General features: G+C 43.3%; 1 protein-coding gene across 1 annotated transcript in view; it reads left to right on the top strand.

Annotated features, from left to right (window-relative positions):
- The window catches only part of GLRA4 (glycine receptor alpha 4), a 189,598-nt gene that overhangs the window by 89,019 nt on the left and 83,241 nt on the right, over positions 1 to 17,338 (top strand). The window contains exon 6 of the mRNA XM_029607369.1: positions 10,807 to 11,021. Within this exon, the coding sequence (XP_029463229.1) occupies positions 10,807 to 11,021 (215 nt within the window). The remainder of the gene's footprint in view (positions 1 to 10,806; positions 11,022 to 17,338) is intronic.

The following is a 17,338-nucleotide window of genomic DNA, read 5'->3' on the forward strand; positions in this document are numbered from 1 at the left end:
CGAACCTTGAATATTTTGTTTTATTGAATGGTCCAGTTTAGCATTGAAACTATTTCATGTTACAGCAAAACCTGCCACTAAATCCCATAAGGCGGCAAGAGTGATGATGAGGGCATTCAGGATTACCAGGGGTTTAAACTCTGGGGTTCCCTCTCGAACTGCTGGCAGGATTTCCTCCAAGGGGGTATTCCACCATCGATCAGGCTCATCGGGTTGACTGGCAAAGATTGCTCTGCTTCCACCGAAGCTGCAGTCAGCATTTCTGTCTCTGCAATTACCCCGGAAGGAGTTCCTTCGAACAACGGTCCGGGCTGCAACAATTCCCCTGCCCTTTGCTTCGGTGCTTGCCTCTGGTCGGGCTCAACGACAACTCCTCCACCGGCACAGATGAAGCTCTCTCTCCACCTGGCACATCGGGCTCCTCATGTCTTGGTTCAACTGTTGCTGGTGAATTCAGGTACCGGGTTATTTCTTGTTGCAAAATCAGGGATGGTAAGGGAACTGACGGATAAACCCATACTTTTCCCTTTCTTTTAGGAGGCATTGGAATCAAGGTAATGAGATATTTTGAAGCGCTTCAAGAAGCCCTGCTTACGCCCGAACTCAGCGTGGCGCCTTCCTGGGACTTTAAATTTCAAGGCAGCTACAGTTAGAGATAGGGAGGCATTGGCTAAAAGGGTTGAGAGCCTAGAAAATAAATCTAGGCAGCTCAATTTAAGAATATTGAACTTTCCAAAAGTAATTGGCGAGATCCCATACACCACTCTTAGGAGGTTTATGGTAGATGATTTGGGTTTTACCCAAGAAGACATGCCATCAATTAATAAATGCCACTTTTTATTAAAACCAACGGCAACATCAACGGGGCAGGGAAACCTAACCGAACTACTTGAAAATTCCGCTTTGGAAGTGACCTTAAAACCACTTCAATTACTACAGAATGCTGCAGCGAGAATCCTAACTGGCAAAAAGAAATCAGACCACATCACTCCCGTACTAAAGAGTTTACACTGACAACCGGTAGAAAAAAGGATTGAATTCAAAATTCTAACAATCCTACACAACGCAATATACAAAGCAGATAACACGGCACTTGACAATGTCATACATATTCACAGACCGCAACGTACGACGAGAACAACAACTAAAATACTACTAGAAATACCATCACTCCCTTTAGCTAAGCTATCCAACACAAGCCCAGCATCCTGGGTTCCTTCATATTTATGTCAGATAATCAGTCATGAAAAAATATTTCAAAAAGTTTCCCATATCATTTATGAATGCAGATATTAAGATTCACCCTGATTTGGCTGCATCTACACAAGCTAGACGGAGGGGTTTTTTAATCCTTCGTCAAGAAGATATCGATATTGGATTTTCCTTTTTGTTAAGATTTCCATGTAAATGTTTGCTAAAGAAAGGGGTTGAGTCGTTTATTTTCTTTTCACCAGAACAGCTAGAATTATTTCTTGATTCCAGAAAACTAGCCACTTCTCCCATAGGTACATAATTTAGAGTTGCTGGGAAAGCGTGTTAATACATTACCTGATATACAGCCCGATCCAGTAAAGTCCGTGGGAGAGCGGACTAACGCCCGCTCTCCCGGCGCGCGCACCGGCCCCTCGCCGGTGCGAGCGATCCAGTATTTAAATTAGGCGACGCAGTGCAAACGAGGAAAAGGAGGCGCTAGGGACATTAGCGCGTCCCTAGCGCCTCCTTTTGGCCTGGAGCGGCGGCTGTTAGCGGGTTTGACAGCCGACGCTCAATTTTGCCGGCGTCGGTTCTCGAGCCCGCTGACAGCCACGGGCTCGGAAACCGGACGCCGGCAAAATTGAGCGTCCGGTTTTCGGCCCGACAGCCGCGGGCCGAATTCAAAAATTATTATTTTTTTTTTTTTTTACTTTTTTTTACTTTTGGGGACCTCCGACTTAATATCGCTATGATATTAAGTCGGAGGGTGCACAGAAAAGCAGTTTTTACTGCTTTTCTGTGCACTTCCCTGGCGCCGGAAGAAATTAGCGCCGACCTTTGGGCGGCGCTAATTTCTTAGAGTAAAATGTGCGGCTTGGCTGCACATTTTACTTACTGGATCGCTCGGGAATACCTAATAGGGCCATCAACATGCATTTGCATGTTGAGGGCGCTATTAGGTGCCGCGGGTGGGCCGCGTGTTTTCCTCCCCTTACTGAATAAGGGGTAAGGGAAAACACGCGTCCAGAGCAGGGTGACAGTGCGCTCCGACGGAGCACACTTTACTGGATCGACCTGATATTTTGTAAAATAATTCTTTAAATTTTCTGGGAGATCCCCATTTATGATATTTGGTTAAATGGAAGAAAAATTGTGGATTAAGTTATCCCCTAGTGTAATGGGAATCTCAATATTTTATGTTTCTTTTTTTCTTTCCATGTATTTCCATTGCAAAAATCTGAGGTTTTTTAAAGTTAAAAGTTGATAAATAAAGAATTAAAAAAAAAAAAGTGCAATGGGCGACGTGTACAACGTGCAACATGTACAATGATGCGCTGATGCATCATGAGACATGATAATGTAGCGCGCTTAGCGGTAATTGCCTAAGCAATGCGGAAGATAGGAAAGTAACCTAACCATGCCCATTTTTTTTATTGTGGGCGCTATTTCTGCTATAATTATAGCATTTTGATTAATCGAGGCCTGTCTATTATTATTATATTATCTATTATATTATATTATCTATTATAGCCCTGTCTATTATTCACAAAGCTATTCACCACCAGGCACCCTTAGACTTGCAACTCCCACTCAGGCTCCACGCATCCTCCAGACCTATCAGGGAAGTATACAAAGGAATCCTACACGCCGCCCCCACTAAATACACCCAGCTAACAACCACTAGAGAATGGGCCTTCTCGACAGCGGGACCTAGCATATGGAATGCCATTCCCCCGGAGCTCAGACAGGAACCTTGTTTGCGGACATTCAGGAAAACGCTCAAGACCTGGCTATTTCGTCAAGCCTTCCTGTAACTAAACCAACTCCAGCTTGGTTAAAGAATAGGTCATGGATATTAGACTGGTAACTAGACAATCTTCAGCAAAGTCACTATGACAGCACCGTTATTGTTACTGAGTTACTCCTTCCGCTGCTAGCGTTTTCTTCTCCCCACCCCAGTACCCCTGTTTTATTGTAACTTTCTTGCAACTTGTTTTTTGTTAAGGTTAATGTTTCTTGTCACACTGTTCATTGTAAACCGATCTGATATGATATTTTTCATGAAGGTCGATATAAAAAAAAAAGTATAAATAAATAAATAGGCCTTAGCCGGATAAGTCTAAATATCGCTACTTATTCCGACTAGGTTAGCCAAATAAGTAATCCCCACCAATACTTAGTCAGCTAACTAATTAACTGAATAAGTAGTTATCCAACTAAATGGTGGTTACTAAATGCAGCCAGATATTCAGATGCCGCCACATGGCCAGATAAGTCAATACTTATCTAAGTGTCACTGAATATTGACCTCTAGATACCCAATGTGATAGAGTATAACCAAGGTCCTTAGTATTCTGCAGCAGCTCATGGGTAGATTTCTGTGCCAAGGCTTGGCAAATTCTGCAGCAATTCTGTGAAACATTTGCATACATTTGCATATTGTTGCATAATAAGTAAAATGCAAATAAAATGCATTGAAACTCTTTCAATATGTCCCTTTGAAAACGAAATAGAAATGTAGACTATAACAGCCGATAAAGATGATAGTGACCATCTAATCTGCCCAATACTTTTCCATTTGCAATACCATATTCCTTAGTTGGTTTCTGGCTTTCTCTTCACTTCTTTGCATGGAGGATCTTTTGTGCTTATCCTAGGCTTGCTTGAGTTCTGCTACTGTCTTTGCCTTCCCCACCTCCATTGGGAGGCCATTCTAGGAACCCACCAGCTTTTCTAGGAAGAAATCTTTTTCTAATGTTAGACCACAGCCCATCCTCTTTCAGCCTCTTCTTCCAGAATTTCCTTTCCCCTGAAAAAGATTTGCTTTGTAAGCATTAGCATTACCTTTGAATGTTGTTAATCTTTGTTGTATGTCCCTGCTTACTTTCATTACCTCTTTATTATTACTTTCTCCCTCTCTTCTGTTTTATTTATTTATTTGTTGCCTTTTTCTTTCCTACAGTTCTTTCCTCTTTCGGTTTCTCTTCTAACAGTCCCTCCTCTTCTCTGTCAGTTTCTTTTCATCTCCTCCCTCATGCAATCTCTTCTTTTCCCCATCAATTCCTTCCCCTCCTTTCTAGTCACTGCCCTCTAACCCTTCTTTCCACTTCCTCACCATAATCTCCAGTCCCTTCCCTTTCTCTTTATCCCCAGCCCTCCACGTCCTGCATTTACTCGCCTTCCTCCCTGTTGATTCCTCTATCCACTGCCCCTCTGATTTCCCCCCCCTTCCCAACTGGGCTGGAATCAAGTAAGCCTGGAGGCAGAGAGAAGCTGTTAATGACACCTGTGGTGTTAGTGAGGCAGCATCAGCAGCCTGCCAGCACAAAGAGGCAACAGCGTCTCCACTATGGAAAAACTCTGCAAGAAGAGTCCTCAGCAGCACGGGTGGGAAGGTGGCCCCACTGTACAGAGAAACAGTTAAGCCAACTACCTACAAGGCCAACTAGCTGAGATGGGAAGGCTGCGTCAGCATCAAAAAAAAGTCCAGCAGTGGTGGTGGTGGGGTCGGTGATGGCAGCAGCAGCAGTGAGAGGCTGTCAGCATCACTAACCGAGAGGCCCGTGACAGAGAGCACCATCAGTGGTGCAAAGCATGCAGCTGGAAAGAAGTCGACACTCAGCAGTGCCGATAGTTTCCTGCAGTTTTTTGACAGCAGACCAATTACAATGCAGCTGCCACTGCTACGGAATTGTGGTAAACTGGGTAGCCTAGGGTAAAACAGAAGTAAAACAGTAAGCACCGGACCTATTGCATACAACCTGTTAAGCACCGGTAGATTGTATTATAAAGTAGATATGCATCAGGTGCATTCAGGCTTTGGGTTATCTTCCATTTTGAGGTTTTCTACTTTTTTTAAGTGTATGAATTTATTTTAATTTATTTACATTTATAGTCCACATTTTCTGGGAATGTTCAAAGTGGATTACAAGATAATAAAACACATACAATAGCAAATACACAGAAACAGAGAACGTGATGATAGATAAAGACTGTACAGCTCATCCAGTCTGCCCAAAAGAACATAATAACCGCCATACAGAGTCAGTCCAAGGGTCCATCAAGCTCAGTGTCCAACACTTTCCATTAAAAGAAGCCTGCCTTAAGTGCATTTATTCCTTGGAAGTAGTTAAGTGTCTTAATCGTATATCACTGTTGCGGCAGCTGGTTGCCATGTTCCGTGACCAGCTCTACCTACCCCTCGCAAGAGGCCATTTACTTCGCCCCGCGGATGGGCCCAAGGAAGCTGCCATCACCGCCCTCCTTGGCAGCAACCCAATGCCGATGCTGGCCCGCCTTCCCCCATGGGGTTCCTTAGGCATGCGCATGCAGCTCTCCCCGACCTTTAAAGGGGCCGCGGCGGGAAACTCACCTACGGCCCCCATCTGTTGACATCAGCAGGAAGGCCTATATAAGGGCAGCTCTGCCCTCCCAGAATTGTCTCAGCAATGGCTCAGCTCCATGTGGGTAGTGTGTTGCTCCAGTTCCTGATCCAGCTCCTACTCCAGTTCCCGATCCAGTTCCTGCTCCAGTTCCTGCTCCAGCTCCCCAGATGGCTCTTCCGGCCTTGACCCTGGTACGTCTCTTGGATTTCTCTGCTCGCTGCCTCACCCAACCTCGACTAGTCTCCTGGATTCCTCTGCTCGCTGCCTGCCCCAGCCTTGGCTAATCTCCTGGATTCCTCTGCTTGCTGCCTGCCCTAACCTTGGCTTATCTCCTGGATTCATCTGCTCGCTGCCTGCCCCGACTCTGTTCTACCTAACTGCCTTTACCCAACGTCCACCTGGAACCTTCATAAGGACACCCGCACCTAAGTCCAGCTGGCCCCGGCACTTAAGGGCTCAACCTGCGGGGAACGACGGCTGGTAGTGGTGAAGGTCCAGTAGGGTCTCCGCACCACCCCGGGCCGCCTGCCAAAGGTAGGGACCTACAGTGGGGTTCGCCCCCTGTAGGTAGCATCAACCCCGCCTTGGCCCAAGGGTCCACATTGCAACAGCTTGCTGAGGCCATGGACCCGGCAGACTTCTAAGGACTATAGGCCATCCCAGTCCTGGTGCAGAAGCTCCAGCAGCAGCAGCAGTTTCTTGAGATGCTGGCCTTGTCTCTAGACTGGATCAATGCCCGCTTTAATGCCTCTGCCACTCCCGCGGTGCCACAACCTACCCTGGTGGTCTCTTCTCCTTCCTCACTTCCATCTCCTGGTGATACTCTGGGGACCCCAAGCTTTGCCAAGGATTCCTTAATCAGTGCTTTATGCACCTCTCATTGCATAGGTTGCATAGAATTGCATAGGTCTCTTTGACGGCAAGGCCCTGGCTTGGGCCTCCCCACTATGGGAGTGTGGGGACCCACTCCTACAGAATCTGCAACTCTTTGTCCGGGCCTTTAAGCAGGCCTTTGATAATCCCGGTCGGCTAACCGCCACCGGCTCTGATATCCTGCATCAGCGTCAAGGTGCAAGGCCGCTCATAGACTATGCAATAGAGTTTCATACCATGGCCACCAAACTCAACTCATAAAGAGATTGCAGAAAGAGGAAGCCAGGCAACAATATCTGGAAAAGCTAAGAGAAGCTGGGAAAGTAGCCAGAAATGCAAAGGTGCAAATGGAAGAAAAATAACTAATACAGCAAAATGGGGGTCTAAGACCTTTTTTTGGATATGTTAGTGACAAGAGGAAGTGCAAAAATGGTTCAGTAAGATTCAAAGGTGAAGGGGAAATATGTAGAAGATGACGAGGAGAAAGCATAATTGCTTAACATATATTTCTGTTCAGTGTTCACCAAGGAGGGGTTTGGAGTATGACAGTAATTTCTGTCATTTTGCAGACACAGAATTTACTTACTATGATACAATCTGTTGCCTGCCTCAGAATCTCTCCATTTTTACATTTTCATTGAATTAAAATGAATGTGCATTGAATTAAAATGAAGAAAATGACCAAACATTTCTCACATTCACGAGATTTGGGGGATTTACTTAGTTTTGTACAGAAATGAAGTGAGCGGTTTTAAAGACTGCCTCAGTATAAATATTAACAAGCTGGACAGACAGATCAAGCATCATCCTCTTAATAAAGTGCGAAAATCCCTTTTTTGTCTTCTATAACCGCACTAGACTGAGAACATTAATCCACTTAGAGCTTGAAAGGAAGAAGCTGAATACAAAGCAGGGCATAAAATGAAGCATATATGCATTGAAAATAATTACTTAACCTTTAGCAATGGTAAAGGGCGAAAACTTTCTGCTTTTTTTTTAGGATTAAGCATTTAACCAGTATACTGAGCAACATTCCTCACAGAGATAACAATCCCCTGAGGTCCAGTGATCGGATTACCTAAGAATAGTTTCTTTGCTCTAATAGCATTATCCTTCCATGTTCAATCATTTTTACCACTTAAAAAAGCAGTACATGAACATATATTACACTACGGATCTGTAACATTGTTACATTTTGACCACAAAATCTTGCCTGCTTTACCACAGGATCAACCTGCAGGCTGCCTCCGAAAAACAAGGATCTTGACAATAATGAACATTAGAAATAAGAGAAAAAGCATCATAATACAAGTAAACACAAGTGGCTTCAGAAATCATAGATCTAAATGCCACAGTGCATGGTTAAAATACCAAACTGTGCAATAAAAATACATTAATCAATCTCAATTGTGTACTCTTAACACCCTATTCACTAACAGACTTATATAAATCTTCCTGATTGGAACTGACCAATCAAAATGGTCAATTTATGCTTTTCCGGCACATAAGTTATCTCGATGCAGGAGATACCCACCAGCTATAAAAGTGTGAATTGGTCCCTATGGATTATTGCCATTGATTCAAAAGTGAAGGAAAATCCGTCAGACTAAGGGCCAAATATGGTAAGTATTTTTCCCAAAGATACAACTTGGGCCAGATGTACTTGTAAAGGCCTTTTGCCTTACTAAAGGATAAAAGCATGAGTAACACATTCCTGTATACCCTTTTCAATTGTGTAGTAGATGGTGTCCGCCAGTAGAATGTATGTAGAGACCCCCGTAGAGAAAGTTCCAGTCTAAATCTTCCCCATAAAAGGAGCAGAGAAATTCAGCCCCAGAATATTGAAGGAAAGGGAAGTAGCTGATCTCTGCATCAGCTTGCCTGAAGATTTCAGGTGATGTCATGTATACCCTTGGACTGAGCTCAAAAAACACCTTGATTTGTCCAGTTCAGGACTTGTTTATGTAATGACCTTTTGGGTTCATTACCATGAAGCCCTAGTTAACTCCTTGAGCTAGAACAGACAGGATCGTAATTAAGGGAAGGTAATTAAGGGAGGTACAGCTCCTCCCTTTGAGGGTGCTGGGATGGCCATTCTCCTTGTGGTATAAAAGCAGCTCTCTCCCTGAGTGGGGCAGTGTAGCTTGAGTGGAGTTAGAGGAGTTTGGGAGTTTTTGGTCCAGTTGAGTTTTGGGCCTGCTTCTCGGGAAGGTCAGGAAGCTGCCTTTTCAGTCCAATCCTTCGCTGGTTGGGGTTGCCTTCCAGGTTGTTTTTTGGGAATTTTCCAGTTTTATTGGTGGGAAACCTTGTGAGACCCCCTGGTTTTTGGTCTGGCGAGAGATTATGGGGAAGTCTCTCCTTGGTGAGCCAGGATAGGGAAGATTTTCCCCTCTTCACCTTCCTTGAGACAGAGGTATGGTGGTGACCTGCTGCAAGTGGATTCCGTTGTTTGGACTCAGGTTTGGGGTAAAGAGATTTTTGGTTAGAAGGCCTGGGAGGAAGATTTTTCTGCCTTCTTACCGCCCTGAAGGAGGAAGAGACTGTGGTGTTCCTGATTGGTTCCTGTTTCCAGCGAGGGATCCACAGACAGAGAGAGAGAGAGAAACCTTCTGAAGAACTGTGAGTATGTCCATTTTGAGATATTCTGAGGACTTCTACTTGGATTCTTAACCCAGGGAGAAAGAGATTTTGCGCTCTGTGCAAAGACTGTTTTACCATTTTTCTTACCAGTTTTGTAGGGGATTTTCTGTCCAAATAAGAATACCCTTGCCCACCCGGGAAACGTACTTATCCAAGCCCTGGAGGGGTAAGTGTTTTCCCTGGCCCTGGTAAAGAGAGAGAGAGAGAGACCCTTGCACAGGTAAAGCGGAAAGACTGAGAACTGTACATGCCATCTGTGGTGATAAGAACTAATATGAACTGTGCCATTGACTTATCAACAAAATCTTTCAATAAAGTTTATTTTTGCACACTACTTCAGAGTCTTCTGCATTGTTTACTGGCACTCACGTTCTGAGAGGAGAAAGAGAAGGTTACCTCTCCCAGGTAAAAGAGATAGTTTCACCTCTGCTACCCAGGGCCTTGGAGGAGAATCTTTCCTCTCCCCTTCCCTCCTCCCCCCCCCCCCCCCCACCTGCACCAGTAAAAGAACCAAGCCCTGGGGTCAAAGAGAGTTGTATGAGAAAGACTGGATGATTGGATTTTGGAAAATGGCCCCAAGAACCCTATGTGCCCTTGCACCAATGCAAACTACAAACAGGGGTTATATTTAAGTAAACTTCATGTGAGATACAATATCCCTTGCAACCCAGTGTTCACATTCGCATGGGAAGTTAACAAAGATCCAAGAATATTCCAGTGATGGCTGGGTAGAAGACAGTTTCCTAGTGTAAATAACAAAGGTTGATGGAAATTATGTTAAAGGAAAGGATTTTCTTATTCAAGTAGTAGTATCTTCATTTTATTTGCAAAGAGATATTTATGGAAACATTGCCCTCTCAAATACAGAAGCAAAATGAATATCTACCTGAATAAGTCCTTTCCTTTCTCTTATATAATCTCCATCGAGTTCCTACCCGGGCCTCTATCCACCACTGGATTAGTCTTGGGTCTTTATAACCTTTCCAAGCAAATGTGAACATTGGGTTGCAAGGGATACTGTATTTCACCGGAAGTTTAAGTCCTGAACTGGATAAAAAAAGGTTGTTTTTTTTCCTGAAACCTTCAAACATACTTACAGTGGACATCTACCTCAAGTAAAGGAGAAGTCTTTGGGAACATCAGTTGAATGTCTTGTTTTTTATTTATTATCAGCTGGAGTTACAAGAGAATGCGTTCCCACACTAATAGGCCCTGGAGGTTATTCTCCCCCACCCAAGGGACAAAACCTCTGTGCCCATCTCATGTTAAAGAAGGAACCAAGAATGCATACTACAGTAAAGGGTTTTTCCCATTGGTGTAAGTGGGAGAAACAATCCTTCAGCCAATCTCGCCCTATGTGCATAGCTTGGTATTGTAGATACTTCTGTCTTTTGGATAGCCCACAGTGGGATTGCTGAGAAAAAATGACTGCTATAACATATACACCTCATGAAAGTAGTACCAAAATAGAAGGTGGGGTTTGCAGGTTTTTATAGCAGAAATAATCATAAGAAATCTCATAATGTAAAACATAATGGGTAATCACATCAGGAGTCAAAACAATGCAACAAACATTTGGTATTGTATTTTTTGAAAAATTGCATCTGCTTCACCCATAATGGACTGCAAAATTGTTCTCTTCTGTGGTCATCCTAGAAAACTGCAGTGCATCCTGATGCTTCAGTATCTCTCCCTTCTGGATCTCCCTATTTAGGTATGTTCACCTGCATTGAAGTGAAATTCCACCTGGAGAGACAAATGGGTTACTACTTGATCCAGATGTACATTCCCAGCCTGCTGATTGTCATCTTGTCTTGGGTCTCTTTTTGGATAAACATGGATGCTGCTCCTGCGAGGGTGGGGCTGGGCATCACCACTGTGTTGACTATGACCACACAGAGTTCAGGCTCCCGTGCCTCTTTGCCAAAGGTTAGTAAACAATCTTCATTAAGAGTTCATCTCTCTTCTGTTATACCCACCAAGGGAATGTTTCATGAATGTTTAAGAAGTTTGCTACACGCTTTTAGACTTATAAGTTCCTAGGTGTATAAATATAGAAGTCCATATTCAAAAGCATTTAGCTGGTTAAATGAAAATGTAAATGGATAACTTATTAGCCAGTTAGAATTTATCCTGATAAGTTAGGGGTGTTCTAGGGTGTAACTGAGAGGAGTTGAATTAGTCAGATAAGTCATCCGATATTCAGAGATAGCTAGGTGACTTGTCCGGATAACTCTGGTCGGCCCATAGAGCTGACTTAAAGTTAGCCGAATAAACTTATCTGGCTAACTTTAAGGTAGCTGGAAATATTCAGTAATGAGGCTGCACCACTGAATATACAGCACTAGTTAGTTGGGTAAGTTTATCCAGCTAACTAGCAGAGCCATACAGTGACTGAATATGGACCTCATATTTTAGCAAATGTTCAAGTAATTAAACTATCAATTTAAAACTAAGTTCAATGTACTGGATTGTATTTTTTATGTATTCAAACATTCTTTTTATTTTGCAATATGAAGAACACAAACCAGAATTCTCCATTCAGTTGTTCCATATAGAATTTTAATTCTGATCACAAGTTTAAACTCCTCAATAAAATGTGTTCCTCCCCTTTCTTCTTCCTTCGATTCACTGACTCATCCCCCTCCCTTTTCCTTTCTCCTCAAATCTCAGTTCACCCTTCCACCTAAGGTAGATCCCCTGATCCCTTTCAAGCCTCTGCAGGGTCAGCTCTCTTGAGCATTGTATGTGTTAAAGAAGGAATCCCAAATAACGTGGAATATTCCTCCATCTTCCCTTTCTGCTGTGGAAGGCTCCTTGCAAAGGTCGCATTGAGCCCAAGAGATCATGCCATTCTGCAAACATGTCTTCAGGCACTTTTTCTCTTGTGATTATCCTTTGAACTAGTAATAAGGTTACCATCCACCATTTGATGCACGTTTTTCGGTTAATGTCATTATATGCATCCAGGCCAAATAATACCCCGGCAATGCAGAGAGAGATATCTCTGCATTAATATGTTTAATTCAATTTAAGTACATAATTTACACTCCGCCATCCACAACCGAGGCCACTCCAAGGTAGATTACAATATTAAAAGAGTAATAGAAATTGTAGCAAGATCCATCCACACCCCCCCCCCCCCCCCCAATTCTGAAAATCATCACATCGGCCTCGTTACATCGCTGAATAAAAATAATAATTACAAAATAAAACCAGAAACTGTGGACCCACCCCCATCCCCGCGACTAACCATATTTGTCACACACATATCCCAATACATTACTAATTTAGAACGCATCACATATGATGACATCCATCACATATGCACAAAATACTAATGTAGTCCCTCCCAGTCAGCTCCTGAGCACAGGGGACACACGGGGAGGGTCATGGATCATGCAAGGCTTATGACCTCCCGGGGTTCCTGCACAGAGGGGGGAAAAAACACTCGGTTTTCAAGATCCTTAGGGTTTCCCTCACCCTGGGACTCTACTGCTCACCAGTCAGTCACACCAAAAATCACTCTTCACCCCCAAAGCTGTTATTCAGAATAAGTCTTTACTGAAAACTGATGTCAGGAAACAAAATCCAAAGTCTCTGGTACACCAGCAAGTAGTGCGCCATGGTATATGAGTCCAAAAACAGCTCAGTCTCTTTCACCTTCTCACACACTTCCCCAAGCAGATAGGCTCTTATAGGCCCATGTCCTTCCTCCCTGGGCCCTCACATACCCTTTTGAGTGTCTGAATCTTCTCCTCTGCTCCTCAGTCTCTCACCTCTGCTCCTCACCAGGGCCTTTGACTGAAGTGCCTGATCAGTCTTTAGTTCTGGATTTTCCCAGGCCGGCCTAGTCTCTCAGTACACTCATCCAGCAGTTTCTGTGGATTGCTTTTATCTACGGGGCTCCTCAGACTCAAAAATCTCCTCAGAAACACGTCTTCCAAACTCTCTATGGAATCCCAGAACTTCTTCCTCCTGGGCTCCTTCCCCTCAGAAGGCCTGACAGACCTCTCCTTCAGGTCCCAGTCACTTACCCTGGGCACAATTTACCACTGTCTTCTCCTGGCCCTTTTCCCTGTGGAGGGACAAGGCTTCCAAATGTCCTCCACAAGGAGACACACACACTTTTATCTTTGTGCTAAGACTGAGTCTCAATTCCCCAAGCTCGAACCCTTCTGCATCATGTGGGCATAGAGGTATTTATACATACTTACAACCCCTCCCAATGACACTAACACACCTCACTGCATTGACCCCACACTTGGGGCAAAGTCTGGATGGAGACCTCTGACTGGCACTGCTGGCAAGCAGACCCCTTGAGGCTACTGCCCCCTTACACAACTACTGAAATCATGTGATAACTGCCCCCTCTATTACACTTTCTTAAAACAATAAAAATTAGATTAATTTATACAAAACATCATTTATACTCCAATTGCATCATTAAAAAAACCTAAAATACTCATAGATACTTGCAATGGATTCTATAGACTAGGTGTCAATCCTGAAAAAGCTTGCTCCATTGTCCTAGCCTTACATATTGTCTTGACAGAGGGCAACCTTAATTCCTGACTGGATCGCAATACTCTCGTGGGCACATGATACACTACTTTTGCTGCCAGGTAACTTGGTTCAAAACCAGCTAGAGCATGAAAAGTAATGCAAAATATCACTGGCAGTCAAAAGAGGAGCATCAGCACTGGCATAGCTCGTTCCCAACAAATGCTACAAGTTTATTACCTTGGCAGCTACATTTTGCAGTATCTGCAATTTTCCAATTACCCTCTTAGGGAGGGCTGCCCAAATAGACTTGCAGGAGTTTAAGTGGGACAACACCACTGCCTGCATTACTGAACAGTTCTGAGATCCAGAGCTTGGAGAAAAGGCCAAAGTGGTTTAAGTGTAAATGAATGATAGCGTCCTGTGTAACTGCTCTAACCTGGATCTCCATGGACAATCAGGAATGAAGACCCCCAGACTTCTTCTCATAAATAAATTTGTGAATTGACAATTTTGAAGACTGCCAAACTCCTCAGGCCATGGAGAAGCTCAATCCACAGAATGTTTTTTGTTTTCTCAGCAGTCAACTAAATAATTCAGTTGCATCCATGCTACAACTATATTTAACAAGTTAAAGACCTTTTCCAAAATCTGTTAAATTCTGGCACATTCTTGTAACCTATGTCTGTTTGATCCAGTCTGATCATAAACTTCTGCAGCAATGGACACATAGTTGTATTTCAGAGCTTATGAAATGTTTGGGGTGTCCTATGCATCCATAGTAGAGTTCAATAGATATGAAGATTGCTAGTGTCTCACTGTAACCCTAGAAACAACAACATTTTAGAAAACGGTCAGACTTCCAGAAGCCATTTTTATTTATTTTTTTATTTAAAACATTTTATATACCGATTTTCACGGAGGGTATCCGACCAAAACGGTTCACAACTTCAAATTATAAAAGATAAAATAATAATAATACTAAAGAAAATAAAAAACATAATAAATAAATAGGAAATAGTAAAGATTGAAAAAAAATACATTATATAATTATAATCCCTAACACTCTGCATGACTTAACTAAAAAGAAATTTTTTTTTAACAAAACAAGAAAAGTCAGAAATTTAAGAAGAATTACGAAATCAAGGTCCTCATTATCATGTAGTTAGCAACAAATAGTCTATTAAGCTCCAGATATGTATCATAAACCGATACTGATATTATAAGGAGCTTTGAGGAGAGGTATTCACTTCCTCAATTCCTGCATAAGCTATTTTAAATAGATAGGTTTTTAGAGCCTTCTTGAATTCCTTGTGGTCCATAATTGATCTCAGGGAGTTTGGAATCGAGTTCCAAAGGATGGGTCCCGCCACTGAAAAAAAAGGTGACTTTCACAGGTCCAAAATTTTGCGTGTACCCAGATGTCTCAAGAGCTACACAGACAAGAAGAAAAGAAATTCCTGAACTTTTGTAGAGATAGGTTGGACTATGTTGCTGCGTTTACATACAGCTGCAGTTTATCTACTCTACGACCAGCCCACTAGTTTCTAGGCAAAAATTACAGATTGAAAAGGTGACGCTATAACCACCAACACTCCGAGTATCTCTAGCATTCCACAAATTTAAAATAATGACTTTCTCATATGGTTACATCTTGATGTGAAAGGCTGTTTTGAATGCCAGCTGCTGAAGGCAGGTTTTCTATTTTTTGTTTGTTTCTCTTGGGAGAGGGAAGGAAGAGGATTTTTTTTATATAGCTTTTGTATATATTTATTAATATTTTTTTCCCTCAGTGCAACTTTTTTTTTAGTAATATCTTGCCCTGTTTCATTTGTAGACTTAATTGTAACAGTAGATATGCTTTATTTTAGGAAAAAAATTCTCTTACTGATTTCTATATGGGCTCTTTGGGGCTGATGTTCAGCAAATGGAAGAGTTGCTATAGCTCGCTGCCTATGTCTGAATCTGATTTCCAGCTGCAGTATAGCTTGGCAAGGTTGCGGCTGAAAAGAGACCTGCAATAGCTGCACCTGGGTTGAGCTGGCTTAATTTTTCTCACTAACTCAACTCCACCTCTGGAAATACCCACTTTGTGAGTGGCTAACAATAACAGCTAGATTTTCAAATGCTGAGTCTAGCTAAGATGTGTTGAAAATCTATCCCTTTGTGACCACTTTGTTTTGTATCTAGGATTGCAACTTGATAGTTTGCCATATGTAAAAAATATTGTAAAGCAAAAGTTAAAGAAAAAATAATTAGTCAAAAATGTCAATACTGAGTTTCCAAATTTCAAAGATGTGATGTGTGGCATACATGAAGCAGTACTAGACACCTGTACAGAAGACAGACTAATAACACTTGTGTCCCATATCACCCTTAAGTAGGCATCAATAGGAAATCTTTCAAACTCATCTATTCCAGATGTGCTATAGAATCAAATACTCTCGTGCCTAAGGCTAGATATTAATAAAAAATTGTCATAAAAAGGAGCATTACTCCCTCATTCGCCATTTACTAGGGATGTGCATTCGTTTTCAACGAATGTGCAACGAATGTGCAATCCGCAACGAATAAGTCCCTGTTCGTTTGTGGGTTCGCGAAATGCATGGCGATCCCCCACAAATGAAACATATCATATTAGTTTCATGCTTTTGGTTCGCAGTGCTTTCTTAGCGGCCGTTTGAAATAGCAGAAGGCCATGTGGGAGTATCCATAGCAACAACCAGCCCTTTCCTGTGAGCCATAAGTGACCTCACAGCCCTGTCATAGAGCGGGACGCGGGGAAAAGCGCTAGGTACCTGGAACTCGCAGAGGGAAGGGTGCTCGCCGGACGGCTCCGCGTCCCATGCGGCGGGGCAGGGAGGCAGGCGGCATCTACCTGCTGATTTCCCCGCCCCGGGCATGTCGATCTGTCTGGGATGCCGGATGACCAGCCCACCCTCTTTCTCCCTTTCAGGGAAGCCGGCGTTCCCTCGGCTCCCGGCTCCCCGGCGGATGAGAAAAGGAGGACGCGGGCCCGCTGGTTGAATACGCCGTGCATCCAGAGGCACGCGGCGGTCGCCAGCATAGGTTCGTCCCGGCACCGCAGAAATGCGAGGACGGCGGACTCCCTCTCTCGTGCCCTGTGCTCGTGGTGGGTGGCATCAAGGCAAGGTCTTGTGGCATTCTTGCTATTATCATGGTTCCTCAGTGTGTTGATGCTACTCTTTCTGCTGCTTTGTCCCTTTATCAGCGCCTTGTGGATTTTTCTGACACTCTTTCTGCTTGCTATGTTCCCCCTTCATTGTGCTGTAGGATGTTGATGCCACTTGTCTTTTCACTTTGCCTGTCGTGCTGCCTTCGAGGGTTCATGCAACTGTTATCGGTGCTCTCTTTTGAAGCTGTGGTGTGTTTTTGACACTCTCACTACTGCTTTGCACCTCTGTTAAAGCACTCTTGCCACTCCTGGTACCCCTTTGTCCCTTTACAGTGCCTTAGGCTATTTATGCCACTTTGGTGCCACTTTGCCACAGTCTAAGTACCTTGGAGCTCTTTTCTTGTTCTGATGATTGCTCCCCAGGAGTTTCCTCAGAATTGATAAGAAAACCCCAATTCTGCAGCCAAAAATAGGCTGCAAATACTTCCCCCATTGACTTTAATGGCAAGCAAAAAACAAATGAAACTAATGAACGAATTGGTTTTTTCCCCTATGAAACTAATGAAACGAATTTGGGTCCCAGCGAAACGAAAACCGAATCAAAACA

The sequence above is a fragment of the Rhinatrema bivittatum genome, chromosome 6 (assembly GCF_901001135.1).
Source record: "Rhinatrema bivittatum chromosome 6, aRhiBiv1.1, whole genome shotgun sequence".
Taxonomy (NCBI): domain Eukaryota; kingdom Metazoa; phylum Chordata; class Amphibia; order Gymnophiona; family Rhinatrematidae; genus Rhinatrema; species Rhinatrema bivittatum.